The sequence below is a fragment of the Amblyomma americanum genome, chromosome 6 (genome assembly GCF_052857255.1).
Source record: "Amblyomma americanum isolate KBUSLIRL-KWMA chromosome 6, ASM5285725v1, whole genome shotgun sequence".
NCBI lineage: Eukaryota > Metazoa > Arthropoda > Arachnida > Ixodida > Ixodidae > Amblyomma > Amblyomma americanum.
Window position 1 is genome coordinate 96,687,299 of NC_135502.1, and position 23,943 is coordinate 96,711,241.

General features: G+C 46.2%; 1 protein-coding gene across 2 annotated transcripts in view; it reads right to left on the reverse strand.

Moving 5' to 3' along the window:
- Positions 1-23,943, reverse strand: part of LOC144093896 (nephrin-like) — a 195,787-nt gene that overhangs the window by 38,002 nt on the left and 133,842 nt on the right. For both annotated transcript variants that reach the window (XM_077627644.1, XM_077627643.1), the window contains exons 3-4: positions 7,937-8,201; positions 1,450-1,659 (exon numbers count right to left, since the gene is read on the reverse strand). In XM_077627644.1, coding sequence (XP_077483770.1) covers positions 1,450-1,659; positions 7,937-8,201 — 475 coding nt within the window. The remainder of the gene's footprint in view (positions 1-1,449; positions 1,660-7,936; positions 8,202-23,943) is intronic.

Genomic DNA, 23,943 nt, shown 5'->3' on the forward strand with positions numbered 1-23,943 from the left:
GGGCAGCGATTGCAAATAACGCCGCGACTTGCTTGACTTTGCACATTCAAGAATGAGCGCAAGGATGTACTCGTCAGCGCACGTTCCAAGTAAAACCGACTGCTGATGTGCAAAGACATCAGCGCACGGGATGCTTTTGGCAAAGCGTGTTCGCCCTCCTTTGAAGGAACTTTGAAGGATTCCAAGACAAAAAAGTGATATCAGTCTTGTAAAGCGTGCTCTCCATGGGTTATATCCAACGCACACATACAGAAGAAACGAAATGGGATAAACAGAGTCTCAGAACACGTTAGCCCAGCTGTTATATTAATTCGCAAGCAAGTAATCCTCAATGTTTTTTGTCTCAGAGACTGTATGACGAAATGCGCCAGTTAGCGCTCATTTATAAATGGTTCCTGCTGAATATGTCATTAGATGGTCGTAAGCCTGCTTAGATGTTAGCAATGATAAAAAATGAATCGGTATGCGACTTCGGCCCTCGGAGCAGCGAAGCTCTATATTCAATATGTATACGCCAACGTGCCAGGTCCTGTAGCCCCTTATGTACATTTTTTTTTCTTTAAGGCTTCGCTGACGACCCATCGTATGCCCGGTCTCCTGCCTTCCTCCGCGAAGCGGCGGTGAACGAAAATGGCTAATTACATTACATAATTTCCCCTTCATGCCTGACATCCTGAGCACCAGGTGGCAGGAGTATCTGTATGTGGTGTTTGTGCGCTGTAATGCCAACAGCAAACAAGGCACACAGCTTCTGCAACACCACACACGTCGCACGGACAGACTGAATGCAGAAGTTCCTCCGAAAGCAATTATAACCATCTGAGTTATCTTTATGCGAGTTATGCGTTGACTCAGTACGTCACCGGTGGGAATCTATCCGTAGCTTAGATCGAGCGCAGCTCACGCTCCGTTGTCTCGCGCTTGGGAAAATAGGGCTCCCGCTGAATGTTCTTCCCGCTTTGTCTGGCGCGCTCATTGCGCATTGCAAGAGCTGTAACACTTTCTTTAATCTAAGCAGAGGACTTGCGCCAAGAGAATCTAAGCAGAGGACTTGCGCCAAAGCAAGCAATGGGTGTTTTCTCTGAAGCGTAGTTGGAGCCCTTTCACGGAAAATACAAACTCCCTTCAAGAGTGCGCGTTTTCGGGTAAGTTGGTCCATGTTTGCGTTTCGCATTTCCTTGCTTCAGAATCAACTTGCTCACCCGCTTTGAGCGACACTAGGCTAACACAGTGTGCACTATACATCGCTTTGCAACTTAACGCCTTCGGCGAATTCTTCTAGTGAGAAGGGCGCCGTAGAAATACCGTGTTTACCGCACGTGTACTCTCACAATGAATCATTCAGTCGTTCACGGCACATCCTTAGCATATGCATGTGAATGCATCGGTAGATTCAGTGCCCATGGTTGTTTGGCCAGGCGTGCGAGTATGTATACAAGTACAACGTACGTATGAGGTCGACGAGGACCTGCGCGCTGAGTGGCTCGGAGATGTTGTTGTTGGAGGCACGGCAGACGAGCTGAGCGTGGAGGTCTCGGCGACCAAGAGGTCCCACGGCCAGTTGGCTGGCGACGTCGCTGGTGCCGTCGCCGCCTGGCACGAGCACGTCTTCCAGGCGTCGACCCTCGCGCCACCACGAAAGGCTGGCCGGCGGACGCCCTGTGGGGTAAGCGACAACGCGGCATCGCACAGCTGCTCCTGTCTGGCCGCCAGACTGAACACAACCACCGTCCTGTGGTTCGTATTTATCACATTAAAAAAATTCATTTCAGTAATTTACGAATACAGTTGACCCTTGAGCAGTTACAGAAACTGGGCGCAAAAAATAATGACGTAAACATTAGCACACCCCTACCGAAACGATCCACATGAGCCACTTGTATGGAATTATGGGAATATGGAATCCATAATATATAGAAAAATATATGAAAATCTATTCCCGTCTTTACGGAGTCGATAAAAAGTCCACATAGCTTCTATACGATTTCCGTGCAATGTACATGACGTCATATGGAGGCCGGGAATTTCCATACTTGTTTCTATATATAGTCCACACAGACTCCATATTCTCCATACTGACTCAATAAAATTTCTTGTAGAAACGTATGTAATTATGGAACTCGTCATATGGAAACTTTCATTAGGGACATTTACCGATTGAACACAATTTCTCACATTTCAGGAGTACATACTTGTTGCACATGATTTCTAATGCCGTTAGTATCAATTTCTAATGACCCCAATTGTAACGCGCAGCCCATTTTTATGGTCGTGGAACCGGAAAGAGGACCCAACTGTTCAGAAGCGTGAAGAGACGTTCATTTTTGCCTTCCTATGAGTATTAGCTCTCAGGCCATTATTTTTCTTCTTGCCCTCTACGAATCGCAGCAAGCCTCTTCCGAGCCGTCGTAGCGACGAGTTTTCGCAGACGCCGCAGTTATTTCCGCTTTTGAACTGCAACCTATACGTCCGAAATGCTGGCGATGAATTACGGCGAGAGAAGACTGCTAGCAACACGAAGTAGTGAATCGAACGCCATTAGCAAAACAAGCACAAAGGCTTGCCCACCATGTCATAAAACTGTGATTTCTGTTCCATATCCGGTCGTAACATTCACGTCACTTTAAGCTTAGATTTAGTAAAATAAAATGATGGTCGATTTGAGTACTTAGGTAGAATACGAATTAGGTGCACTGGCAGTCCGCTTTTCCCTTCTGTTCAGGTGTTCAAATCCAGTGTTCCGGGATGGCAGTTGTTCGGAAAGCGATAATGGGTTAATGTTCATTTATGCGGAATTGCTCATTCTCTCCATTGATAGATCCCTGGGAGTCTTTCTGCCATTCTTGGCGCAGCGGTGCAGCGGTCAAGTTATCATGTCCCACTGCTCTTTTATGGCTGGTGCTGCCATCTGTGGTACTTGGGTTGCTTGGGTTAGGATGCGACCCAGGTTGCTCTTCCTGACTAGCTTCTTACGATTAAATTAGCTGCCGCCTGAAACAGTGGACAGGCTGCCCACCACCCGTGGGGCAGGTGAACAGCCTGCCACAAAACCGTCTTCAGACATTGGATTGCATTGGAGCAAACTTTTATACCAGTGAGTCGCACCGACCAAAAATTCAGATGGCATGACGTTTCGGCTCCCATACGGGAGCCTTGTTCATATTCATTGTGAACAAGGCTCCCGTGTGGGAGCCGAAACGTCATTCCATCTTAATTTTTGGTCGGTGCTACTCACTAGTATTATGTACCACCCCGACAAGGCGGGATTCCGTCAGACCCTTGACTATGGAGCAAACCTTATTTGTGCCTGCGTTTCGACAACGGGTAAATGCGGGAAGTAGCCGCCATAAGTGCTAGCGCACTAAAAAAAAATGTGCATGTTATAACCGAGTGAATGCGAGATACCATATATGTATAAGTAATTAATTCTTGAGTTGATTGGTTTAAAACATATATAGAAATGAAGTCACCAGAGAACCGCACATGGACCTTATAGAATGATAACGGAATTGTTTTCATGACTGCGTCGTCATATTTAAGGGTGGGGAGGTATTGAGCGTCCATAGAGATCAGAAGCGGTTCAATATGCTTCTCCGGGTCCACGTCCCCAACCCAGGTGTGGCTGGCCTGGTGGGCAAAACACTCGGCTGCTGGCCGCGTGGTGAAGTAGGCGTCACACGTGCCGATGCAGCTCTTGGGAGAAGAAAGGCGGTGAGGAAACGCCGCGACGCGTGCGATTCAGGGGCCGAGGCCCAAATAGCAGATTCTGCCCACCGGTCATAGCCCCTATACGCCACGTTGCTTGGAAACAGGGCGAGGTCTATAATCACAGTTACAGCGTCCGTGGTGTCAGAGGACATTGTCGCTTAGTAAAGTTTGCGAGGTCTCCTACTGCAGAGAAGGCTGTTTGCGAGAAGACAAAGGATACCCAAGCGCGCTGCAAAATGCCTGCAAGGAATAGGCTTGGCGCTTCCTCGATGAATATCGCATGGGTGCACTGAGCTGAATTATCTATAATCAGTCCTTCCTCGAGGGAGAACAATGCCTTCTCTCACGAACTTAATTAGAGCGCTGTTCAATCTCTTTCCGCGGATTTTAATGCGGAGAAAGGAAGCATAATTCATCCTTCTTTAGCTGTGCTGGAGCCCAGCGTCGGACTAGAAAAAAAACAACACAAAATTGTGGCCTTTTGAAGAAAGCTTCTACGCTTTTTTCAAACGAAAAGGAAATACGTGGGGTGTGGGTGAGAACACAATGGCTGGCGTTTCTGTAATAACAGCTGAGTTCTTTTCCCGAACTACGTGAAGCCATTCGTCATAATGCAGCCTCTGTCATTATAGCAAAAGAGAGAATTTTCCGCAGTGTTTCTGGCTGCGCGGTTTTCTAGTACGGCGAAAATTGCTGTCTTCCCAACAAAACGCTTCTGTCGTCGTCATAGATTAGGCGGCCTTCCTTTAGACTTTTCATTTCCATTACTACACCGAAACAAGCATAGAAAGAAAATTGAAAAAAAAAAACGTCTCCTTTCCACCACATTCCGCAACATTAGCGACACCCAGTACAAGCCATTTGTTGCCTCAGTGGCGCCCAATTCTTAGAAAAAGGAAACGAGGTCATTCACTTTCTAACAGCTCGGCCATCACTTTTCTTGTGCCTGTCATGGCTCGTTGGACAAGCCGTTCATCATCTCCTTTGCTTTTACCGGAGCCATTAGAGAGGAAGAGGACCATCTTTGAAGCAGTAACTTTTCTCACAATTTTACTCTGTTCCCCTGATACGGCACATTTTGTCCCCAGAACTCTCTCTGCCACAAAAGAACCCTTGCTCTAACTTCTAGCGTTCCCTGAAGAGATGGTTCTTATCTGATTTGGGCATCAAAGCAACAACGCCACAAAATCATCAAGTTTGTCGTTGAGGCCTATAGACGAATGTACAGTACTGCCGGTCGCAAGACAAGGGCGACCCAAATCGGGCAGCATAGGAACAGAGCCGAAATAGAAAGAGCTCGGAGGAATATCGCGCGCATGATATGAATGTGGGAAACCTAGGCGGGATATCTAGAAAAAAATTGGTGAAAGAACCACCAAGTGGTTCCGTTAAAGCTTCCCCACAAACGTTCCGGTGTGACTTCTGCGTTGAAGACGAAGAAAATTCAGCAGGGAAAGAATTCTGGCGGATAACACAAGTGTTGAGCAGCATTGTAATAAGTTTCTCCAGTATGCATTCACATTAAGATCTGGACACAGTGAAACCGACGACCACCAGCTTTGAACAGTGGCTGTCATGTACTGTACCAGACAAAATCGTACCCAATAATTTTGGCCAAAAGTGTTTTTGAACGGTGAACAGTTTAAGAACGTAATTTTTTCATGTATTGTAAGATTTCGCTATTACAATCCATATAACCGCTGATCTCCCGTCCGCAGGCTTACAGTTCTTTGCTATTAGCATTTTTGCTATCTCTGAAAGCGTTCCCCATTGATTTTCTATGGCAGTCTTAACTGCTCGATCCAATCGCTGGAAACACTTAAAAAACAAGGATTTTTTAAACATCGGAAGTATCGACCATTAACTTCAATGTTTCCATAACAGTACCTTACAATTGTCCAATATTCAAAATTTTTGTCCTAGGATGTCGGACATGAAAACTCTTAGCGACTGCGGGCTATATGTATATCGAAAGAACAGTGCACCATTAAATACATTAGACAGCACGCTGAGACTGTCCTGTCATTAGATAAACATCTCGTTCTCGGCCGCTTGGCTTCCGCGGTGTCTTTGTGATGAATGCAGTTAAGCCCGCAAACCGAAGGAGAATAAATAACTACCGCTGAGTGCCCCTTACGTCCGCCTTCTGGAAGTTTATCGGACACATTACAGTTAAATGTTCTGCGTGTTTCAGGAAGGTCAACTAAAGTACGCATTACCGTTTGTATGAACTCAACCGTGGCGTCTCGGCTGTAGCGCCACTGATCGAGAATTGAGAAAAGATTTCAATCGACATGGATACATAATAACGTACGTGGCGACATCGTCTGTGTTGACCTGGCAACCCTGTTGTCAGTGTAGGTCATCAATATAAAGCAGGAACGAACCGCTCTGCCTTGAAATGTACTGAGTCTCAGTTGACCAATCGCAGGCTGGTGGTAAGAATAAATGGCCCTTCGTCGGGCTCTGTAGAAGGGCTAGGACGTGTACCGCAGCTGTAAGTAATGACCCTGCATTTACGACTGGGACATATGAATGAATTTCTCGGGACAGATTATGGATTTGAAGCTCCTCGTTGATTGTTCAACATTTCTTTTCCAGTGACCGGTAGTAATGGTCCGCTGAAATATTGAAATTTCTTCACGACATTCATGTCTGGCGCAAAAGCTGATGCAAGGAAAAGAATTGTATTAAATAGACATGCACACGCACACAGCCAGAAACGCGAGCATACTCACATTTGACTAATATATTGAAATATATGTCTGGCGTAAAAATTAATGCATATAAAAAAATATATTAAATATGCATGCACACGCAAACAGCCAGAAACATGGGCATACTTTCATTTTCCTATTCCATTAGCGGAAATTCCCATTTAAATATATGCTAGTACAAGCGCCTTAGAGTAAGGCAAAATGAAAAAACTGCGATCATAATCATACCGATGTTATGAACTCGAACATGGATCAAAATCTGTTTCACCCATACTGTTATATAGAAGGTATTCATATGACGCCACGGGCCCCATTTTGTGGTCCAGTGCCTAGTTTAAATTCGACAGGCTAAACACGTGGCGTCAACTTAATTAGGCATGCGCTCGGCTTTTCGCCCTGCGCCACGTGTAACACAATGGCGGCCGCTGCGACGTCGGTGGATATAACTGTACTTTTCTAGGAGGCCCAGAAATGATATTGAAGAACGATATTTTACCTTCCTTCTCCGTCGTACAGAGGCGTGACTAAAAACCTCTAGAATAAAATTTAAACTAGAATAGAACTAGATTTAAAGTTCGGCATTGCATGAAATTTTTGAATAATAATGACGGGCAAACTTGGTCGCGGTGCCATCTTTTATTTATCGCTGTGACATGCCATGAGAGGAGGAATAAACAAACGGTATGTTTATTTTTCTAAAAAATTGCAATCAAACAAAAACTGCAAGAAAAAAAACCGACGAGTTTGTTGCACAGGTGTTCAGAGTGGAAACTAGTTTATCACTCGGACTTACTCTTTTTTTTTTCATTGGGGCGCCTTGCATTAATTTTCTTTCAGATGGAATTAAGCCGGTGAATAATCTTACAATGTTGAGAGCAATGAGGATGTAGATTTTAGCATTCAGTCAACATATACTTGGAGGACACAGCGTCTAACTTCGAAGCGGCTTGTTCATTTGTAAACAGTCTTGTTAGTCACTATTCTGGGTAAAAAATGCGTCATTGAAGGGTAGACAGCGTGATTAATAAATATTATTACGTAAATATAGCTATTTCGTGCATTGTGTTCAGCAACTCGCTCACACCTTCTCACCTTTTTCCTCCACTTTATGAACGTAGTGAGTTGTCTTGCGTATTCGCTGCTGATGCACTACGCTGACTCGCCCACATTCTCATCACCAGCTCCCTTGCTCTCTCACAGTCTCACCCGTCCATCAATCACTCCCACATTCCTGCCTAATTTCTGCACACTTGATACCGCAGTCAGGCACTCACTCGCTCGTTTAATTACTCACCTACACCTCGACGTTACGCCCACGAGTGGTATAGGTACTGTCTTTGGATAATAGCTGGCGCTGCTGTTGCGCAGCGTCCCATGGCAGTCTCGAGTGAGCACCGCCCGCGGCGCCCAGGTCGCTCTCAGATTGCACTAATCGGTTAAGCGTGATCATCTATCCACACGTCAACTGGCCCTCTCTGCCCTGCTGAAGCCTCGTCCGCGCTCTCACTCACCTCCGGGTGCCGTGCAGAGAAGCGACAGAGACTGGCCGTCAGTGGCGGTGACGCTTCCGTTGAGCGGCCTCCCTCGGCTGTCCCGGATGATGACCGCCCGGGGCGGCACGATCACGGTCAGCCGAACCAGCCGGTTGAGCGTTTGCGCCTGGCGGAAGTCGACGCGGCACACGTACACCCCTTGCTGGTCGGCTCGCAGCGACGGAAGCACCAGGCCCGCGGGACGAAGGGTGAAGCGCGCCTCCCAGGAGTCGTCCTTCCACACCTGCGTGAGCGCAAACAGCCGCGAGGAGGTCAGATTTTCCTCACCTAGGTGCTAGCGTCCACCCAAAAAGAGTACAGTATGGTAAACAGTTGAAGGAAACAGCGAAGTTGCATTAGACTCCAATGGCTATTACAGTTGGCTGAAAAGAGTTGCAGAGACCACAGCGATGGCCTAATCGTTCGGGCTTTCACAACGTATGCGGAAGGTGCGGGGTTCTATCTCCAGTGCCGCCGGATAACAATTGGTGATATAATGGGTACAAGCGTTCCTCTGGCCTGGTCCTTGGCTGCTCAGGGGAGAGATGCGGGAAAAATGGGCCGATGTCCTCAACTTGTGTAGTCTAAAAAATAGCTTATGCCATGTTTGGCGCACTTTAGCGGAAAGCTGCCCTTGCACCATAAAAACCTCATCATCAGCAGCATCAAAAGGGTGGCTGGTATGACAAGCGGTATCAGTGAGGTCTAGCGCAGTTCCGCCGTTAAACTTATGAACACGAAGGCAGCCTTGTTTCTAGCAATAATAAATTTCCTTTACATCACAAGACACCCTGACAAGTATAGTTACAAGAAAAAAATTGTTAAATAAATAAAAACACGATGATTTTAACAATTGCTAGACAATCTACATCAATATCAGTCACGCGGAAAGGAAATCGAAAGACACCATCTTAATGCCGAATATTCATCGCAGAATGTCGCTGCGTCTAGGATTTCTCAATAGTCTGAGCCGATTTATGATTAGAACAACTCAGTTCAGCAATATTATCGTGCCTAGTTGTACTGAAATATTAATTTACTTTCCCCTTAAATTAATTACACACCAATATTTTTAAAACATTCGGCTCCAAAATCAAATCAGTGCCATTAGTCTGATCAAAGCACTCGCTGCCGAGACGCTGAATTAGACTCCCAGTTAGAACTGCGAAGGTTTCCTGATTCACTCGTTTCATTAGGCTTCCTAAATATACACAGGTGCTAGCGTGTATACTTCTCTAGTCTTCTGTCCGATACTTCGTTTCGGCTTTAGGCTATGCTACTTGAGCGGAGCTAAAAATATCTAGTGTCTTGTCAGAGGCAGATATTAATAAGTGTTTTATGTTGTGTGGGTGTTAAGTAGCGCACAATGTGGAGTGTCGTATCGGGCCGTTTTGTGTACCCTCCCTCACATTAAAGATTTCCCTCTGCAAGCTCAGCAACAAAGTCTATTCTTTCGCGCTAGAAGTGCTTGAAACGCTGGAGATTTTATTGACAAAGATTGCCAGAAAAGACAAAGTTACGCTGTAAATCAAAAGCAAAAAAAAAGATTAAGGAGTGCTTGGTTTTTAGCCAAGGTGGTACTGGAAAAAACTCGTTACTTTGCAACATGGCGCCGAGACACGCCAATGGCCATAAGCGTCAGCTACGACTAGGGTAAATAATTTTTTTTTGTAATATACTGAGTGTTTCAGCGAGCACTTCCAAATATTTTCAAAAATAGGCTTTTTGGTGTAAAAATATGGCTTTCGCGGCATAGTATTACCAGTGTTGGCGCATGGCAGAAAACCAGTGAATCGTTGTAAGTAGTAAACTGGTTAACTAACTTTTAATAATTATTTTTTAATTAGTAGAGTTAGGCATCTATTTTCAATTAAAGGATTGTAGCCGGTCTATAGTAATAGCCATATCAGTTTTTGGCATTTTGAAAACGCGATTACCCTTGGCGCTGTGGATCGACAAATTTGACTTTTTCGACTAGTTACGTGCACTGGAGGGGTTCCTTTGCCAGCAAGCTTTCGAAAGCGCATACATTTTCACACGATGCAGCCAAATTTTCTCAAGCACAGCGGCGAGGGTAATCACATTTTAGAAATTCTAAAAACTGTCATGGCTATCACTAGCGACCGGCTACATATGTCTAATTACAACCAATTGCACATCTGTGATAGTTAAAGTTAGTTATCAGAAATTAGTTAACCGGCTTGCCACTTAAGACAGTTCAGCGGGTTTCCAGTTTCTGCCAACACTGCTGTTATTATGCCGAAAAAGCCATATTTTTACCCCAAAAAGCCTATTTTCGAAAATTTTTAAACGTATTGCCTAAAACACCTGGCATTCTAGTCACTTCACTTCACTTCACTTTATTTCCTTAAAGACCCTCGTGTGAGGGTCTTACATAAGGGGTGGGACAAATATAGATTAACAAGAGAAAAAGTACACAAAAATTGAACGAGTTATACAAAGAAAAATGATTATCGTGATGCAAGCAAACGCGTAATTTGGTTAAGAAACATAGTTTGGCATGTGTTGGCACCAAGTTCATGGGGAAGGCCGTTCCAGTCGCTAGCAGTCCGGGGAAAGAATGATGAAGAAAAGTTGTTGTGCGTGCTCGTGGTCGAGATACCTGCTGCTGATGTCCGGTGCGAAGAGAAAAGCGTGGTGGGGGAGGGCAGATATAGGGTTCCTGTGATAGCTCGGAATAAAATAATTTATGCAATAGGGATAAACTAGCAATGTGGCGACGAAGTGCAAGAGTAGGTAGATTGGACTGCGATTTCAGAGCTGATATGCTGATATCAAAAAAGTATGAGGAATGAATGAATCTAGTTGCCCTACTTTGAACTGATTCAAGTGAGTTATTATTAGTTATTACCTTAGTAGTTATTACTAAGGTGCCGCAGCGTCGCTAACAGTATGCAGTAGCTGACAACTATGCACTTTTGAGTGGCAGATTCAACAAAAGTTGAATAAAGAAATTTTATTCCATATTGCGAAGGAATAATAATCTTACACCTTCAGTGGCGGTTCAATGGCTTTGGCGTTCGGCTGCTGATTCCGAGGTAGCGGGTTCGATCCCGGCCACGGTGGCCGTACTTCTATGGAGGCAAACACAAAAAGGCACCCGTGTGCTGTGCAATGTCAGCGCACGTTAAATAACCGTGGTGGTTTAAATTAATCCGCACCTCTACACTACAGCATCCTTTATAGCGCATGTGTCACTTAGGGGTGTTAAACCCCATAATTTACAATTTTACATATAAGTATATTGAAAGCGCGCATTTTCAGCTGTCTGTGGGACGGCAACATTCAATAGACTTACCAGCTATACAAGTCTTACTTGAGGTAAACATTTAGAATCCTTCCATCCACGCCAAGGGTCCGCGTAATCCTTTGAAACATGAAATAGCATCTCCAGACTGAACAATAGTTCCTAGCACGCTGAACGGAAGAGCTGGCGTGCTAGGCCCTTAAGTTACTACCAAGGAATTCTCAAGAGTGCGCAGCTGCGGCTGTTTTTAGCCGTCGCAAGCCACCACTTTTCCATTGCGTTACAACGTTTCATGTTGTTTTTTTCTCATACCAAGCCTTTGAGGAGAAAAAAAGAGTGGACGGCTCTGCCAGCGATGCGCACTAACCAACGACCTGTGGTCATTGGAGATGAGGAAATGCATTTGTGGGATGGCATACTTGTGCCTTCAATGCGATGAAACTTGCGGGATCAATTTTTTTCAGCAATTTAAGCTTGGCAAGGTCCAACACAAAGCGCTATGACTAACAGGTTATCTCTGCGCCTGTTTTTATTTTTTTTCCGAAAGCACGATTCGTTGAAAAGTAATGATTCGACAAAAACAGGCAATAAAAGCAACATCCCGCTATTCTTTGCAACAATAAATGTAATGAGGAAAAAAATGAAAAATACTGCTAAAAGACTAATATTGCTACTATTACTAATAGTATCAAGAACAAGCAAAATCACCTACTGCAATGAGTGTGCATTGCTGAGTAGTTAACTAAATGAGAAAGGGCAGAGGTGCAGTGAAGCATTAGTATTCACGGGATATCGGTAATGCTCGCATGAGCGCCCTAACACTTGCTGACTCAAAAATGTGTCATGCATCCAACTGCTTGGAAAGATATTGCTGAAGCGGAATCCTCTTTATTAGTTTTCTCTTTCAGCGCCTTTTAGCGCAGGCGCTGACTGCTCGAATCTGCACCGAGCAAGATCAACAGGACGCGCACTTTCTACGCAAACGATGACCGGATAATTAGTCCAACGAAATCCTTCGCTTTTCAATAAAAGAAAAACAGAAAAAACGCAGAGGCAGGACGCAGCCGTGCCGTGTTTGCATGTTTGCTGCGCTCGCGATAAAGAAAGCCCATCAAATAGTCAACATCGTATACAGCGACTTCTCCGGAGCCGATACGAAGGAAATGGGCCCGGATTAATTTGGAGCCCCTTCCACGAATGGTAAAATATCGAGACGTCAAAAGTTGGCTTCTATTCCCCTCCTTCTTTCCATCATCCTCCGCCGCCAGCGCAATTTCTGTTCCGGGCGGCGAGGATTTGGCCGCCGCGATCTCTCGATCGGCGGCTCAGCGCTCAAGCCGCACTCATCCACCTTGGCACGCTACGAGAAGGCGCTGCACTTGCGCCAAGAGAAAGGGCCTCAGAACGCATCCTCGCGCTCGCCTTCTGGCTGACGTCCCCGAAGACCCGCTGGCTTTATTCGTTCCTTTTTCTCACTCTTCGTTTTCTCACTTCAGAAGAGATAGAGGGAAGTAAGAAAGACACCGTGATATTGATAGATTGCCTTCTTTCCATTAACCGGGGGTACATTAAACAAACAGCGGTCGATCCCCCGCTGTGGACCCTAGCCATTTCGAGGAACTTGAAGCAAATAAATGAAGAAAAAAACAGATAGAAAGAGAAAGAGGGAGAGGGGGAAGAGAGAGTGAAAGGAGACGAACACGGCCTTTCGATCACATCTTCTTCAGGTGTTGCCAGTTTTTTTTCTTATGCGCAGTGAATTTGATGCGACGGAAAGGAAAGAAAGATTGCCTCAGTGCATCCTTAGTGAGAAAAAGTACAGAGGGAGTAGCTTGGCAAGGCTTCCAGGGGCCGTACATGAACTATCACAGCTGGCGCGACTTTTTGCTCGTCCCCAGTGATTCTCGAGTTCTGACAGCCAGGCTACATTGAAGTAAAGTTCGCAGCTCTGACGACACGGGGAAAAATAAACAGCGGACACGGCGAAGGCTGTCGTAACGCTGTTGCCTTTCGAGTCATGTTTTTTTTTTTATGCATCTCGTTCGTTTAAGGGCAGGCTCTTTGAGAATCTCTGCTACGTTGTGAACCACTTTTCGCTCATACCAAGAACCTTTTTTTTGGAGTAAAAACCGAAATTGTTAATCTTTTTTAAGCCCTGTTCAAAGATTTTTGTTAGCCCGTTGAATTGAATTTGTGCTTGTATTCTCAATTTCTTTTTGAAAATTTGATTGTTCAAGAGGAGTGCATGGCTTACAGCTGTTAGTTTCCTACCTTTATCTTCAGATAATTAAAATATAGAAGATTATCCTCTGCTTGCGGTTGGCGATGGCGAACCGAATTTATCCTTCTCAGGAAATGGGTAGTTTACAAATACGGTCAGCTCAAGCAGTTAATTTTTATAGTCCAGTCGATTCGAAACCAGGTATTGATCAGTTGTTGTAACGACAGTTTAGTAAGGAGCACTAATGCACGTTGGTCAGGGCAATTTTACCTTTTCTTTTGTAATATATCGACCAATGCGGCTTTTAGCGCAAGCAAGGAACCGGAGAATTCAGCACGCGTCGGCACAAATGTTCTAAACAAAGGCGGCCGTGCAGGAGTAGAAATGACTATTGGTAACCGTTTCCATGGTAATCGACACGTACCTGTTTCTTGCATGTGCTCATGGTTATTTATTGACTCCCATGTCACAAAAAAAACAACGTAAAAAAGAAGTGAAACTCTGCAGCGGTTTCAAAACGTGCCCGAAATCGATCGTAATATCAAATTAGAATATAGCGTACCATTTTTAACTCAAACACCGCCCCTCTTCCAGAGCGATTTTCGGAGGAAAAGAAACAATTCCGAGAACGAAGGGTCGTACCTAAATGTGGCACTGCTTTGCAGCGGTGTCGTTAATATAGCAACCGTGAAGAAAAAAAAAGATTGAAAGGGTGGTTAAAGTTACGCGGCAAGGACATTTGGGAGCTTGGCAAAACTAATGCCGCCCAATTAATCGTATGCATTTAAAGCCATTCGTCCTGTGGTAACCCAATTTCTGCTGAAGATTCGATTTTAAAAACAAAAGAAAATAGCTTACGTGAGCTCAAAGCTTAATGCAATACATGGGATCTAGCGGATGCCACCTAGTTATTCGAGAATTGTATTGAGTTATCTGATTACTTCAACCTTCATTGTACGCACATGTTATCCTTTGTTTAACTTAATATGAAGATAAATTCGAAAAGTACGCTTTGGAAGCGAGATGCCTGCACACAGTTAGTGCGCGGGCATTCTTCTAGCAACGTTGCATGAACGCTAGCCATGCTAAGGAAGTTCTGCTCCAGGGCTGCGAGATTTGAGTTTGAATGAGTGCTTTCGCTGTGTACAAAGAAATGCAGGTATTAGCTTATTAGGTAAAGAGCTGCTTGATGCAACCTGGTGCTTCTATGTTGCCCAAGAAAATTATGACCGTCATTTTGCCCCCACCGATTTTCTCAGGTGCGAAAGAACGAGCTTGCCGAAGATCTTTTAGTGGCCTGGCAAAGTGTGAGTTTTACAGACGTCGCTGTAATATTTATGTATAATGTTTACTATCCTTACTTCGCAGTGCCTGGGTATTGAATAGCTTTTTTTTTACATCTCTGCAATATTTTGGCACTTGCGAGGCTTGCACACGAGAGGATATTAGAAAACACGACTTGATATGCAGGGTTATCTGCAGAAGTTACAAAAGGGTCCATTTCTCGGCAGTGGAAACACGTATACACACTAAACAACCTCTCACCCTTAAGGGTGTCCCCAGACGAGCACCCATTTCCAATTGTTGGGTGCTAAAAAAGGGTGCAGAGATAGGCACCCTAAAGAAGGGTTCACTTAGTGATACTTTAGAGGATGTAATGGTTCACCCTGATTAAGGCTTACTATTTTTCCAAAGCACCTCTACGAATGCATGTTGGAAGAGTGATTCAGATTGATTCACCCATGAAGCAAATGCCTTGGATTGATGCGCGCCCTCTAAACATTCACGCTGCGCACCGTTCCTGAAGGGTGCTGATCTCGGCACCCTTTTTAGCATCCAAAAGGGTGTTCGTCTGGGGACAGCTGATTTGCACCCTTATGGGTGAGAAATTGTTTAGTGTGTAATTACGAGCTGAATAGTGCGCTCTGCACCTCCCCGAGCAGCCTGCCCAGTACAGCCGTCTGTGTCATGTCGAAGGGAATTTTACTTTCACGCAATTTCAGTTTTCTAAAATTTATATGGGCATGTTACATGCAAACATGGTCTCTCTTCTCAAGAGCCTCTTGTCGCGCGTAGATTAGTAAAACCTTAAGAATTTCGCTGGATAATCCTTACTCCTTATATATTGAGCCAAATTTGCGAAACTACAGGCCATTCGAATCATTTTTAAATGGCTATAAGTTTACTCACTCGCGACCTTTTTTTTTACTTTTATTGCCACCAGCAAAAAAACAAAAAACAAAGCAGCCATGAATTTAGACCAGAATGAAAATTTGGCACTATCGCATGCCATCTACGAGCACATTTTTTAGTATTGCCATCGTCCAACGTAGTTCGCATGCTGAAAGAGAGGCTGATTTTTTATTTAGGAATTAGACGAAATTCAAGGATTGGAATGCCCAAAGATTATAACTAAACTATGTGGAGTTTTCTGCTGTTAGAATTTAAAATGGCGACGTAATTGCTGATTAAAGCAACGGTTGCGTTAAGCCTTCTCAAAGCGCTGAAGCTGGGCATGTTATCGATGATTAGATACCAGATTCCTGCTTGCTGCTTTCGCCTAAGCCCCGCCTTGTCTTGTCGAATGCCGCGAAGTAATGCCCTGCGGATATTAAATTTAGTAGCATTATTTTTCTTCTTTCCGAGCAACGTTTCTGCATTCAAAATCTGCCACCATCTACTTGACACATCATGCGACCCTATGTCTGTCGTTTTGCGTGTTGCAGAGAAGCCTAAACGCTGTCGAGGTTTTAATAGGCGGTTTTGTCACTGTTTGAGGTGCTCGCATAAAAGGACTTTGTATGCTTTAGCTGCCGTTTCACATCTCCAGTTCCTTGATCCTCATAGAATTATAAAACCTTTTCAGTTGGCCTTTAATCTGCAGGCGACGCAGTGCACTGGAGGATAGCAAAAAACACACTACAAAACCTTTTTCTGACATGCATTATGGTCTTGTATCTTCAAAAAAACCTTAAAATTTAAGTGCGACTATTTCCAACCCCCCTATATCACAAAAGGACGCATGCTAACACGCTAAGAGATTTCCAGCCCTAGGCTTGAAAAAAAAAACACATGTATTCCCAATTATTTATTTTCCTTACCATTCGAAGCTGTTTCTGCAACGCACACTCAGCTGCAGGGTCCTTTCATAAACCATCCCCCCGCGTGCCAGACCAAAAAGCTACAGCACCAGACAGCACTCTCTAGGCGCACAGCATAATAATTGGTTTTGGTTTTGGGGGAAAAGAAATGGCGCAGTATCTGTCTCATATATCTTTGGACACCTGAACCGCGCCGTAACGGAAGGGTAAAGGAGGGAGTGAAAGAAGAAAGTAAGAGAGAGGTGCCGTAGTGGAGGGCTCCGGAATAATTTCGACCACCTGGGGATCTTTAACGTGCACTGACATCGCACAGCACACGGGCGCCTTAGCGTTTTTCCTCCATAAAGACGCAGCCGCCGCGGTCGGGTTCGAACCCGGGAACTCCGGATCAGTAGTCGAGCGCCCTAACCACTGAGCCACCGCGGCGGGGGCGCACAGCATAGAACTTCGCGACGTCCATCTTTATTCCTTGTCTTCGTAAAGCCGTCCTTTTTTCTAGGCCCGAAATGTCCCTACCATTCTGTCCAGCAGAGATTTAAGTTGTTGCCGGCATCGGTGACGTCGTTGAAAGTTCTATACGCTGCGAAACAAAGTTTTTTTTTTTTAAAGTGGCGTGCTCAATCGTGAACGCCGCGCCGCAGAGGGATAAAGCATAACAAGGTACTGTCTCGAAACCGTTCTACGTCCCTGTATATATATATATTTTTCTCGCGGTTAGCCTAACAATGTGGTATTGTAGGCGGAGTCCTTCTGAATCCCCTGGGAACTTTCAAGCAGAGTCGTCGAAACTATTCCCAAACCGATTCCGCACTTATAATGGCGTGACGAGCGTCCGTGCCAGACTGGTATGTGTGCGGCATGCGTGTCGCGAAACATTAACGCGGTAGCACCACGAACATTTCACGCTTCGCATAGCGCCGAGAGAAGCAAATACCGTGAGTGTCCAACATAAAATATGTGCTCTTCCTAGGTTCCAACTGGTTCATCTTGTCGCGAAGCGGCACCGACAGACATCTCTGATGGCATGCGCCCAGAATAACAGCAGCAGCAGCAGCAGAAAGCGGCGGCTAGGCGCGCAGACCGAACTTGAAGCTTCAGACCTTCGACGGTCGGTGCCAGAAGAGCGTACACACGTATACGCTTCGAGCACCTGAGAAAGAAAGGCGATCTCTTGGCCATCAAGCCTGATTGATCCTCGGACGTTCCTACGGCCAATCTTTCCGCTGCCCTGGTCGACAAGATAAGACGGGACTCCGACAGATTGCGACGGAGACGACAGACCCTCGATCATTTTCATCTCAGGCACACTCTCATCCATCCTTCTTTGTCTTGATTCTTATTTCATTTTACTCCTGTATCTCCCTGTGTGCTCCTATAGAACCCTATATGTATTAGTTTTTCTTCGCATTTTGCAGGTTGCCTACAACGGACAACGAAATCTGTGCACTCGTCGCTGCTGCTTAGGTGTGGACGTCTCCCGCGCCTGGCAAGTAGCCAGTCGCTCGCATTTAATTTATTTACAAGTTCAAATAGGGACAGATTTATGCTGAAGCAAAATCGATCGGGGAGAAGGTGGAAAGAAAAACAAAACAAGAATTCTTGGCACGGGCGTTTATTATAGTTCCAGAGCTTTCCGTGCAGGCAATAAAATTTAGAGGGCGTATTTCGTAAGCTTTCTTTCTTCTTTCTTGCCTTTTGTTCCCTTATGATTGGTATCAGTCACCTGTGACGCCATAGCTGACAGTGGACACGCTATATCACCCGCCGGTCTGGTTCTCAAAGCCGAGCCTAACCATTGACCAAAAGAGACTACAGATAGGACAGCAAGGAGAAAGCTTACAAAATACGACACCAGGTTAGAAACTTGGTAAGCGATTTCAGCCGTTAGGCATACGAAACGCATAACAAAGGATGCCGTAAGAAAACCGGTTCATCGATTTGCTATACCTGGTCGTTATATTTTCTTCTGTGGCAATATTCTTCTTTTCACCAAAGTAACCTTAGTATGAATGCATGTCGATCTGCGTCTGATTTTGAGGCCAGAATTCAGTCCGAGGTGGTAGCGACAACAGAAAAGAGGGAAATAGCGTTTGGGAGATAAAACTTCACGCTGCATCGAGAATTTCGCCAAGCGGAGAAAAAGGCGCAATACCCTCTCTAACGTTGGCAGTGATGTCTTAACGCAGTAGAAATCGATTCTCAAGGCGAAAAGTAAAACCAATCAGAAATCACGGCTATGATTCGGATTCAAGCATTCTCGTCTCGCGATCCTTTCTGGTCGCTTTCGCAACGCGCGCGACTTATTCTCAAGATTCTGCGAACCGTTTCCCGCGCGTAAGTCTTCGATCCATTCGATCTGCAGGCCGCTTTTCATTCCTTGCACCCCCCCCCCCCCTTTTTTTTTTCTTTTCGGCCTCATTTGCTTGGTCGTGTAATGTTCCGCTTCTGTCATCTGCAGGCTTTTTTTTTTTGTGTGCGCGCTTAGTATTCCTTAAGTCACGTACCTCACTAAACGCTTTCCAAATGCCCAGTAATGGAAAGAAAGCAAGCCGACCTGTACTTTACCGCTGTGACAGCACCCCACGCAAACAGAGTCTAGAAGTCGGCGTATCGGCTAACAGCGAACTGACCCGCACGCAAACACCACGCGCCTTCGGCCCCTGACCGCAAACTCTCTTCCGCGAAGCCAGCTAGACGGGAGTCCCCTTCCCATCAGACGTCTATCTGCCATTCGTTCGGGCGTTGCTACCACGCCGTTTCAACATCATCGGTGGTGCCGTGCTAGGATAGGCTCCTCGGAAAAATGCGCCAGACCAGCCGCGTCGCTGACCACGCGTTGCACAGGGAAGAAGACTTCCCTACACCCCTCTCTCTCCGCACCATCCTCCCTCTCTGCGAGCCGTGAGGAGTGTGTTTCCAGTCAGTGTCCCTACTTCCTTATCGGGTCGCAAGGCGCTACAGGGCCCGAACTGGTGGGCCAGAAAAACCGTGCGTCGCCTCTTACCGCTCTGCCTGCGCGGTGATGGGGACGAAGGGCGGAAAAGAGGGAGGTGCTGTTGCTATAACCAGCTGCTCCTTGTGCCGCTTCCACTATACCGACTGCCTCGTCGTCCGCCGCCGCTTCCACTTGGCTCGAGCTGCCGTTTCACCTCATCATCGTAATGGCCTCTCCGGCACATTTGCTGCTTCCGCGCACTCTACCTCGGCCTCTCGCCCTACCTACTCTCTTTCCCCTCTCCTCATTCTCGTCCTCCGCTCATCCCACAGACCAGTCAGCCTCTCTTTATTTTCATCCTCCACTCGCGGGAAAAGCGCTGTGCTGCCTTCGCGCTGTCTCTCTCAGTGCGCGTTTTTCTTTTCTTCTTTCGTTCATTTCCTACGCGGACGTGCTTGTCGTTCTGGTGCACGGCGCAGTGAGCGTGCCCTGACGTCGGCGTTGAGCTCTTCCGGTTGAACGGGCGCACGCAAATGTGTGCGCTCTCAGCACGGGCGACGACGTCGCGGCCGCGCGCTGACAACTTTCACCCGTGCGAAGTCCTTTCCCATCCCCCTGTAGAGCTCCCTGCCCCCCTCTCGCTCTCTCTCCTTCAGGCTCTCCACCTACATCGAGGCCTGCCTGCCCTTCATCGTGGCATTTCTAGACAGCTTTCTTATTTGCTTTGCGGTCGTTTTAGGCAAGCGTCGCTACGCTACCGCCTTTCGTGTATCTTCTGCTTCGCGTTTTCGCCGAGCGCAAATAGAATGTTTGATTAGAAACTTTTCTTTTTGTTTTCTTTCTCTCACGCTTTCTTCTTCGGCACGTCGTCGTTTAGCGAGAGACTGGCGGTGCGGGCTGACGTGACAGCTGTCTTTGTCTGTCAGCAGCGGCTGTCCGCGGTCTCTTTCGCTTTTTACGTCATTACGCACTGCTCCGCGAGAACCGCGCAAAAGCGAATGCGCACAGACTGTCTGCCGGTGTATGGAACTGTGTGCTCGACGCAGCGGGGGGGGGGGGGGGGGGGGGGGGGGTTTGCTCAGCGTTGTAAGGAACGAGGGAAGAAAGAACAAAGAGCAGGAAAGAGGGGAAGCAAAATTAATTATTCGTTTCAAGCTGGACGTCCACGCTGCCAGGGCGAAATGAAAAATAGTGTCGGTACACTCATTCCTTAAGTATATCTCTGCCTTCGTCGCCATTCCCGCCTGGAAGTTTTTCCTTGGCCGCCCGTGGTGTATCCTGTGTATTACGCCAGCTTCTGCGCCTATCTGTGCCAAGCTCTTTTCGAGCCGCCTAAGCGGTGGCAGAACAAAAAAAAACAAAAAAGGCCTCTTTGCGTCATCTTTTTACTAACGACTTCTCGGAGCTGAGAAGCCGAGATTTCCTAATCGCGCGTTGTGGCCGTTGTGAACCTTTTAAAAACAAATTCATTTTACCTTGCACTATTTTTGTTTTTGGTCGATTAATCTTGTCTCTCTATCTCGCTGCATTTTTTCTCTATTTTTTTCCTCCAAGAATCTCTCTCGCTCAGTTTTGCGCCGTAGGGATGCGTTCATTCATTATGGTTTTCTCTCAACTGGCAGAAAATACGCCGACGTGTTTTTTTTTTTTTTGCGTTGCTCAAAAAAGTGGGTTCGAAATGGAGACGAATGTATTGTAAGCTACAGGTGCCCAACAGACCTTAAAGATTGCCGTCTTTAGTCTTTTTTGGCCATGTAAAGCTTCAGGCGCAAGTGTGGCAAGTAATCTAAAGCACAACATCTGCATAGCACGCGCGTGTATAAGTGCTAATGGGGGCGTACATCAAAGATCACATTCCACGCGTGGTCCTTCACAAGTTTGTCACAGCGCTGAGGATATTTGGTAACGAAAATATCCTTTGCTTGGTTTAGTTTATGGGGTTTAACGTCCCAGAGTGACTCAGGCTATGAGGAACGCCGTAGTGGAAGGCTGCAGATAATTATGACTTCTTGGGTTTCTTGAACGTGCACTGCCGTCGCACAGTACACGGACCTCTTGCATTTCACCTCCATCGAAATGTGACCGCCGCAGCTGGGTTCGCACACGCACATTTGGGACCAGCAGCCGAGCACCATAACCACTGAGCCACCGCGGCGGATGACAATATCCTTTAGTAGTGCTTTTTTTGCGTACACAGTACCCCTACCTTGCCTCCACACCCACCCATCACGTTATCTTTCATTATTCTCCTCTAAGGGAAATGAATAAAATAAAGCATATATGTTGAAGCTCATGAGTGAAAGTACTTTTTATTCGTTAGCCTGGTGATCTGGGATCTGAAACAACATTTCGTTGGCTTTACACGGGTCGGTTAAATACTTCCTATTGGTCACGAAACACCTCCGTAATGCTATAGCAACGCTATTCGAGAAAACTTCGTAAGCTTCCAAGGGCTATCGCGGCATGGCGCCCCCTTCGGCTTTAGGGCACGGTGGCACTAGCAAGTTGGCACTGGCCACCATCTCGATTCCGATTGGCTGCCAAAAAGGTACATCTGTGGCATTGCTAGCTGTGTCGCGGGAGATCGGACGGATTCAACACATGCACTGAGCTTAGAGCTATCTTACTCAGAGGTCAACGTACAAAAGCGCTACGAAAGAACAGACTTTGCTTCGAAATTATGTATTTCGTTGCAAACAACAAGTGCGTAAGCTGTACTGGCTATTTTTCTTTCGCAAAAGACAACATTATTAATTAATAGGTGTATTTATGAGATTTCTCACAAAGCGCTCTCTCTCTCTCTCTGCATTTGTAAACATTCTTTTATGACAGAACGGCTGATTGCTACCCTCCGATTGAAGCTGGCGCCTCTCGTAGCGGCTTGTTTTGTACCCTATATGAAACTGCCGGGAAAGTTTTTATGAGCAGTCAATCTAAGAAAGGACCCCGGTTTTATTGTAGCATAAAACATCAGCAGTCCGTCACTTTTTTTATCTTGGTGCTGACTTGGTTTTTGGGTAATGTCAAAAACAAAACTTTACAGCGGTGCTCTGATATACAAAACGAGTGCGGCATAAAATCTATAAATGCGAAGAGAATAACGCGCACGTGCCACCACTTACTTTATAATGCTGTTCTGTAAGAAGCGAAAGCAAGGCATTTTCAAGTATCACTTCACCGGCTATAGTGCTTATCTTGTGGTAGAGTTGATGCTTTCCAAGTCAGCCATCGACAATTCCTTTTCAACAGCAGCTTTGCAGAAAAAGCTGGTCATCACAGGACAGCGGAAGATTTCTGAAAATTAGTACCCCCCCCCCCCTCCCTTCCGCCCTCAGGCCCAAAGCTCCCTCTAATCTCTATTACTTTACCACATATCTCACACTCCTTAAATACGTACTGAGTCCGCCTCAAAAGGGGATCTGCCAAATATTTAAAGAGCGGAAAAAATCCGGAGGTTATTTACTCCGGAGTACAAATAATGCGGTCCCAGAGGACTAGCATCGCGATTTTACCAAAGCCTGCCTGACACAGCCATCAATCCGCTAAAAAGAAAAAGTAAGCGTACAAACCCAACTCAAACAGTAGCCCATCCGCGCCCCGATCTAGTCGAGAACTGAGCCGCCATTTCGTTTCTCTCTCTCTCTCTCCTGTTTTCCAAACAGGCGACGGTGATTTCTCTTTTCCAAGCAGCGCGGAATTTGCACAATCGTTCGTCCGATTTCAAACTCAGCTCGAGCTCTGCTATTGTTTGCTTCGAGTCCATTTCCGTCCCTAGTCATCAGTCACCAATGATTGAGGTGACAGAAGCTCTGTTCAAACTCCCCCATCCACACCCTCATCCTTTTCAAACTTCGCCCACATGCGCATTGTCGATCGCGAGTCGTGTGTGTGTGGCATCCGCGAACAACGGGCTCGCGTGCCGGCAACGCAGAAAGTTGGTGTTCCCTGCACAGCAGGCAGGCGCGATACTTGGCGGGTTGTAACGGCGGCGGGCGAGAGCAATCGGCCTCGTCGACGGGCGTTGTCGAGCGCTATGGCATTACGTTGCCGAGCGGAGATTTCGTCCGATCGATAGACACGCCGGCAGCCTGTTTTTAAGGAAAGCGAAAAAGCAAACAAATAAAAAAGGCGAACGTGGATACAGCTCTAGCATACCCCGGCGCCAGCCATTTCACAGCTCCCCCTCCCCCAGCCGGCCCCTTGTCGTGAACTATAAGCTGTCGGCGGGTTGAGTGGTGTTTGATTCGTGGTGCCTAATTCGTTTTGTTCGATTCGCTGGAACGCGCCTGTTCTGAAATGCAGGCGTGCGTACCACTGGTCATGTTTTTTTTGGTTGCTGTGCTTTTTGTTTCTTGGTTTGTTTTAGTTGATTTTACCAAATACGCCATTTTCGTCCTTCGGGAAACAGCGTGTAGGGACATAATACTTCGTGTTTTACCACACTGCCCCAGGAGACGTATT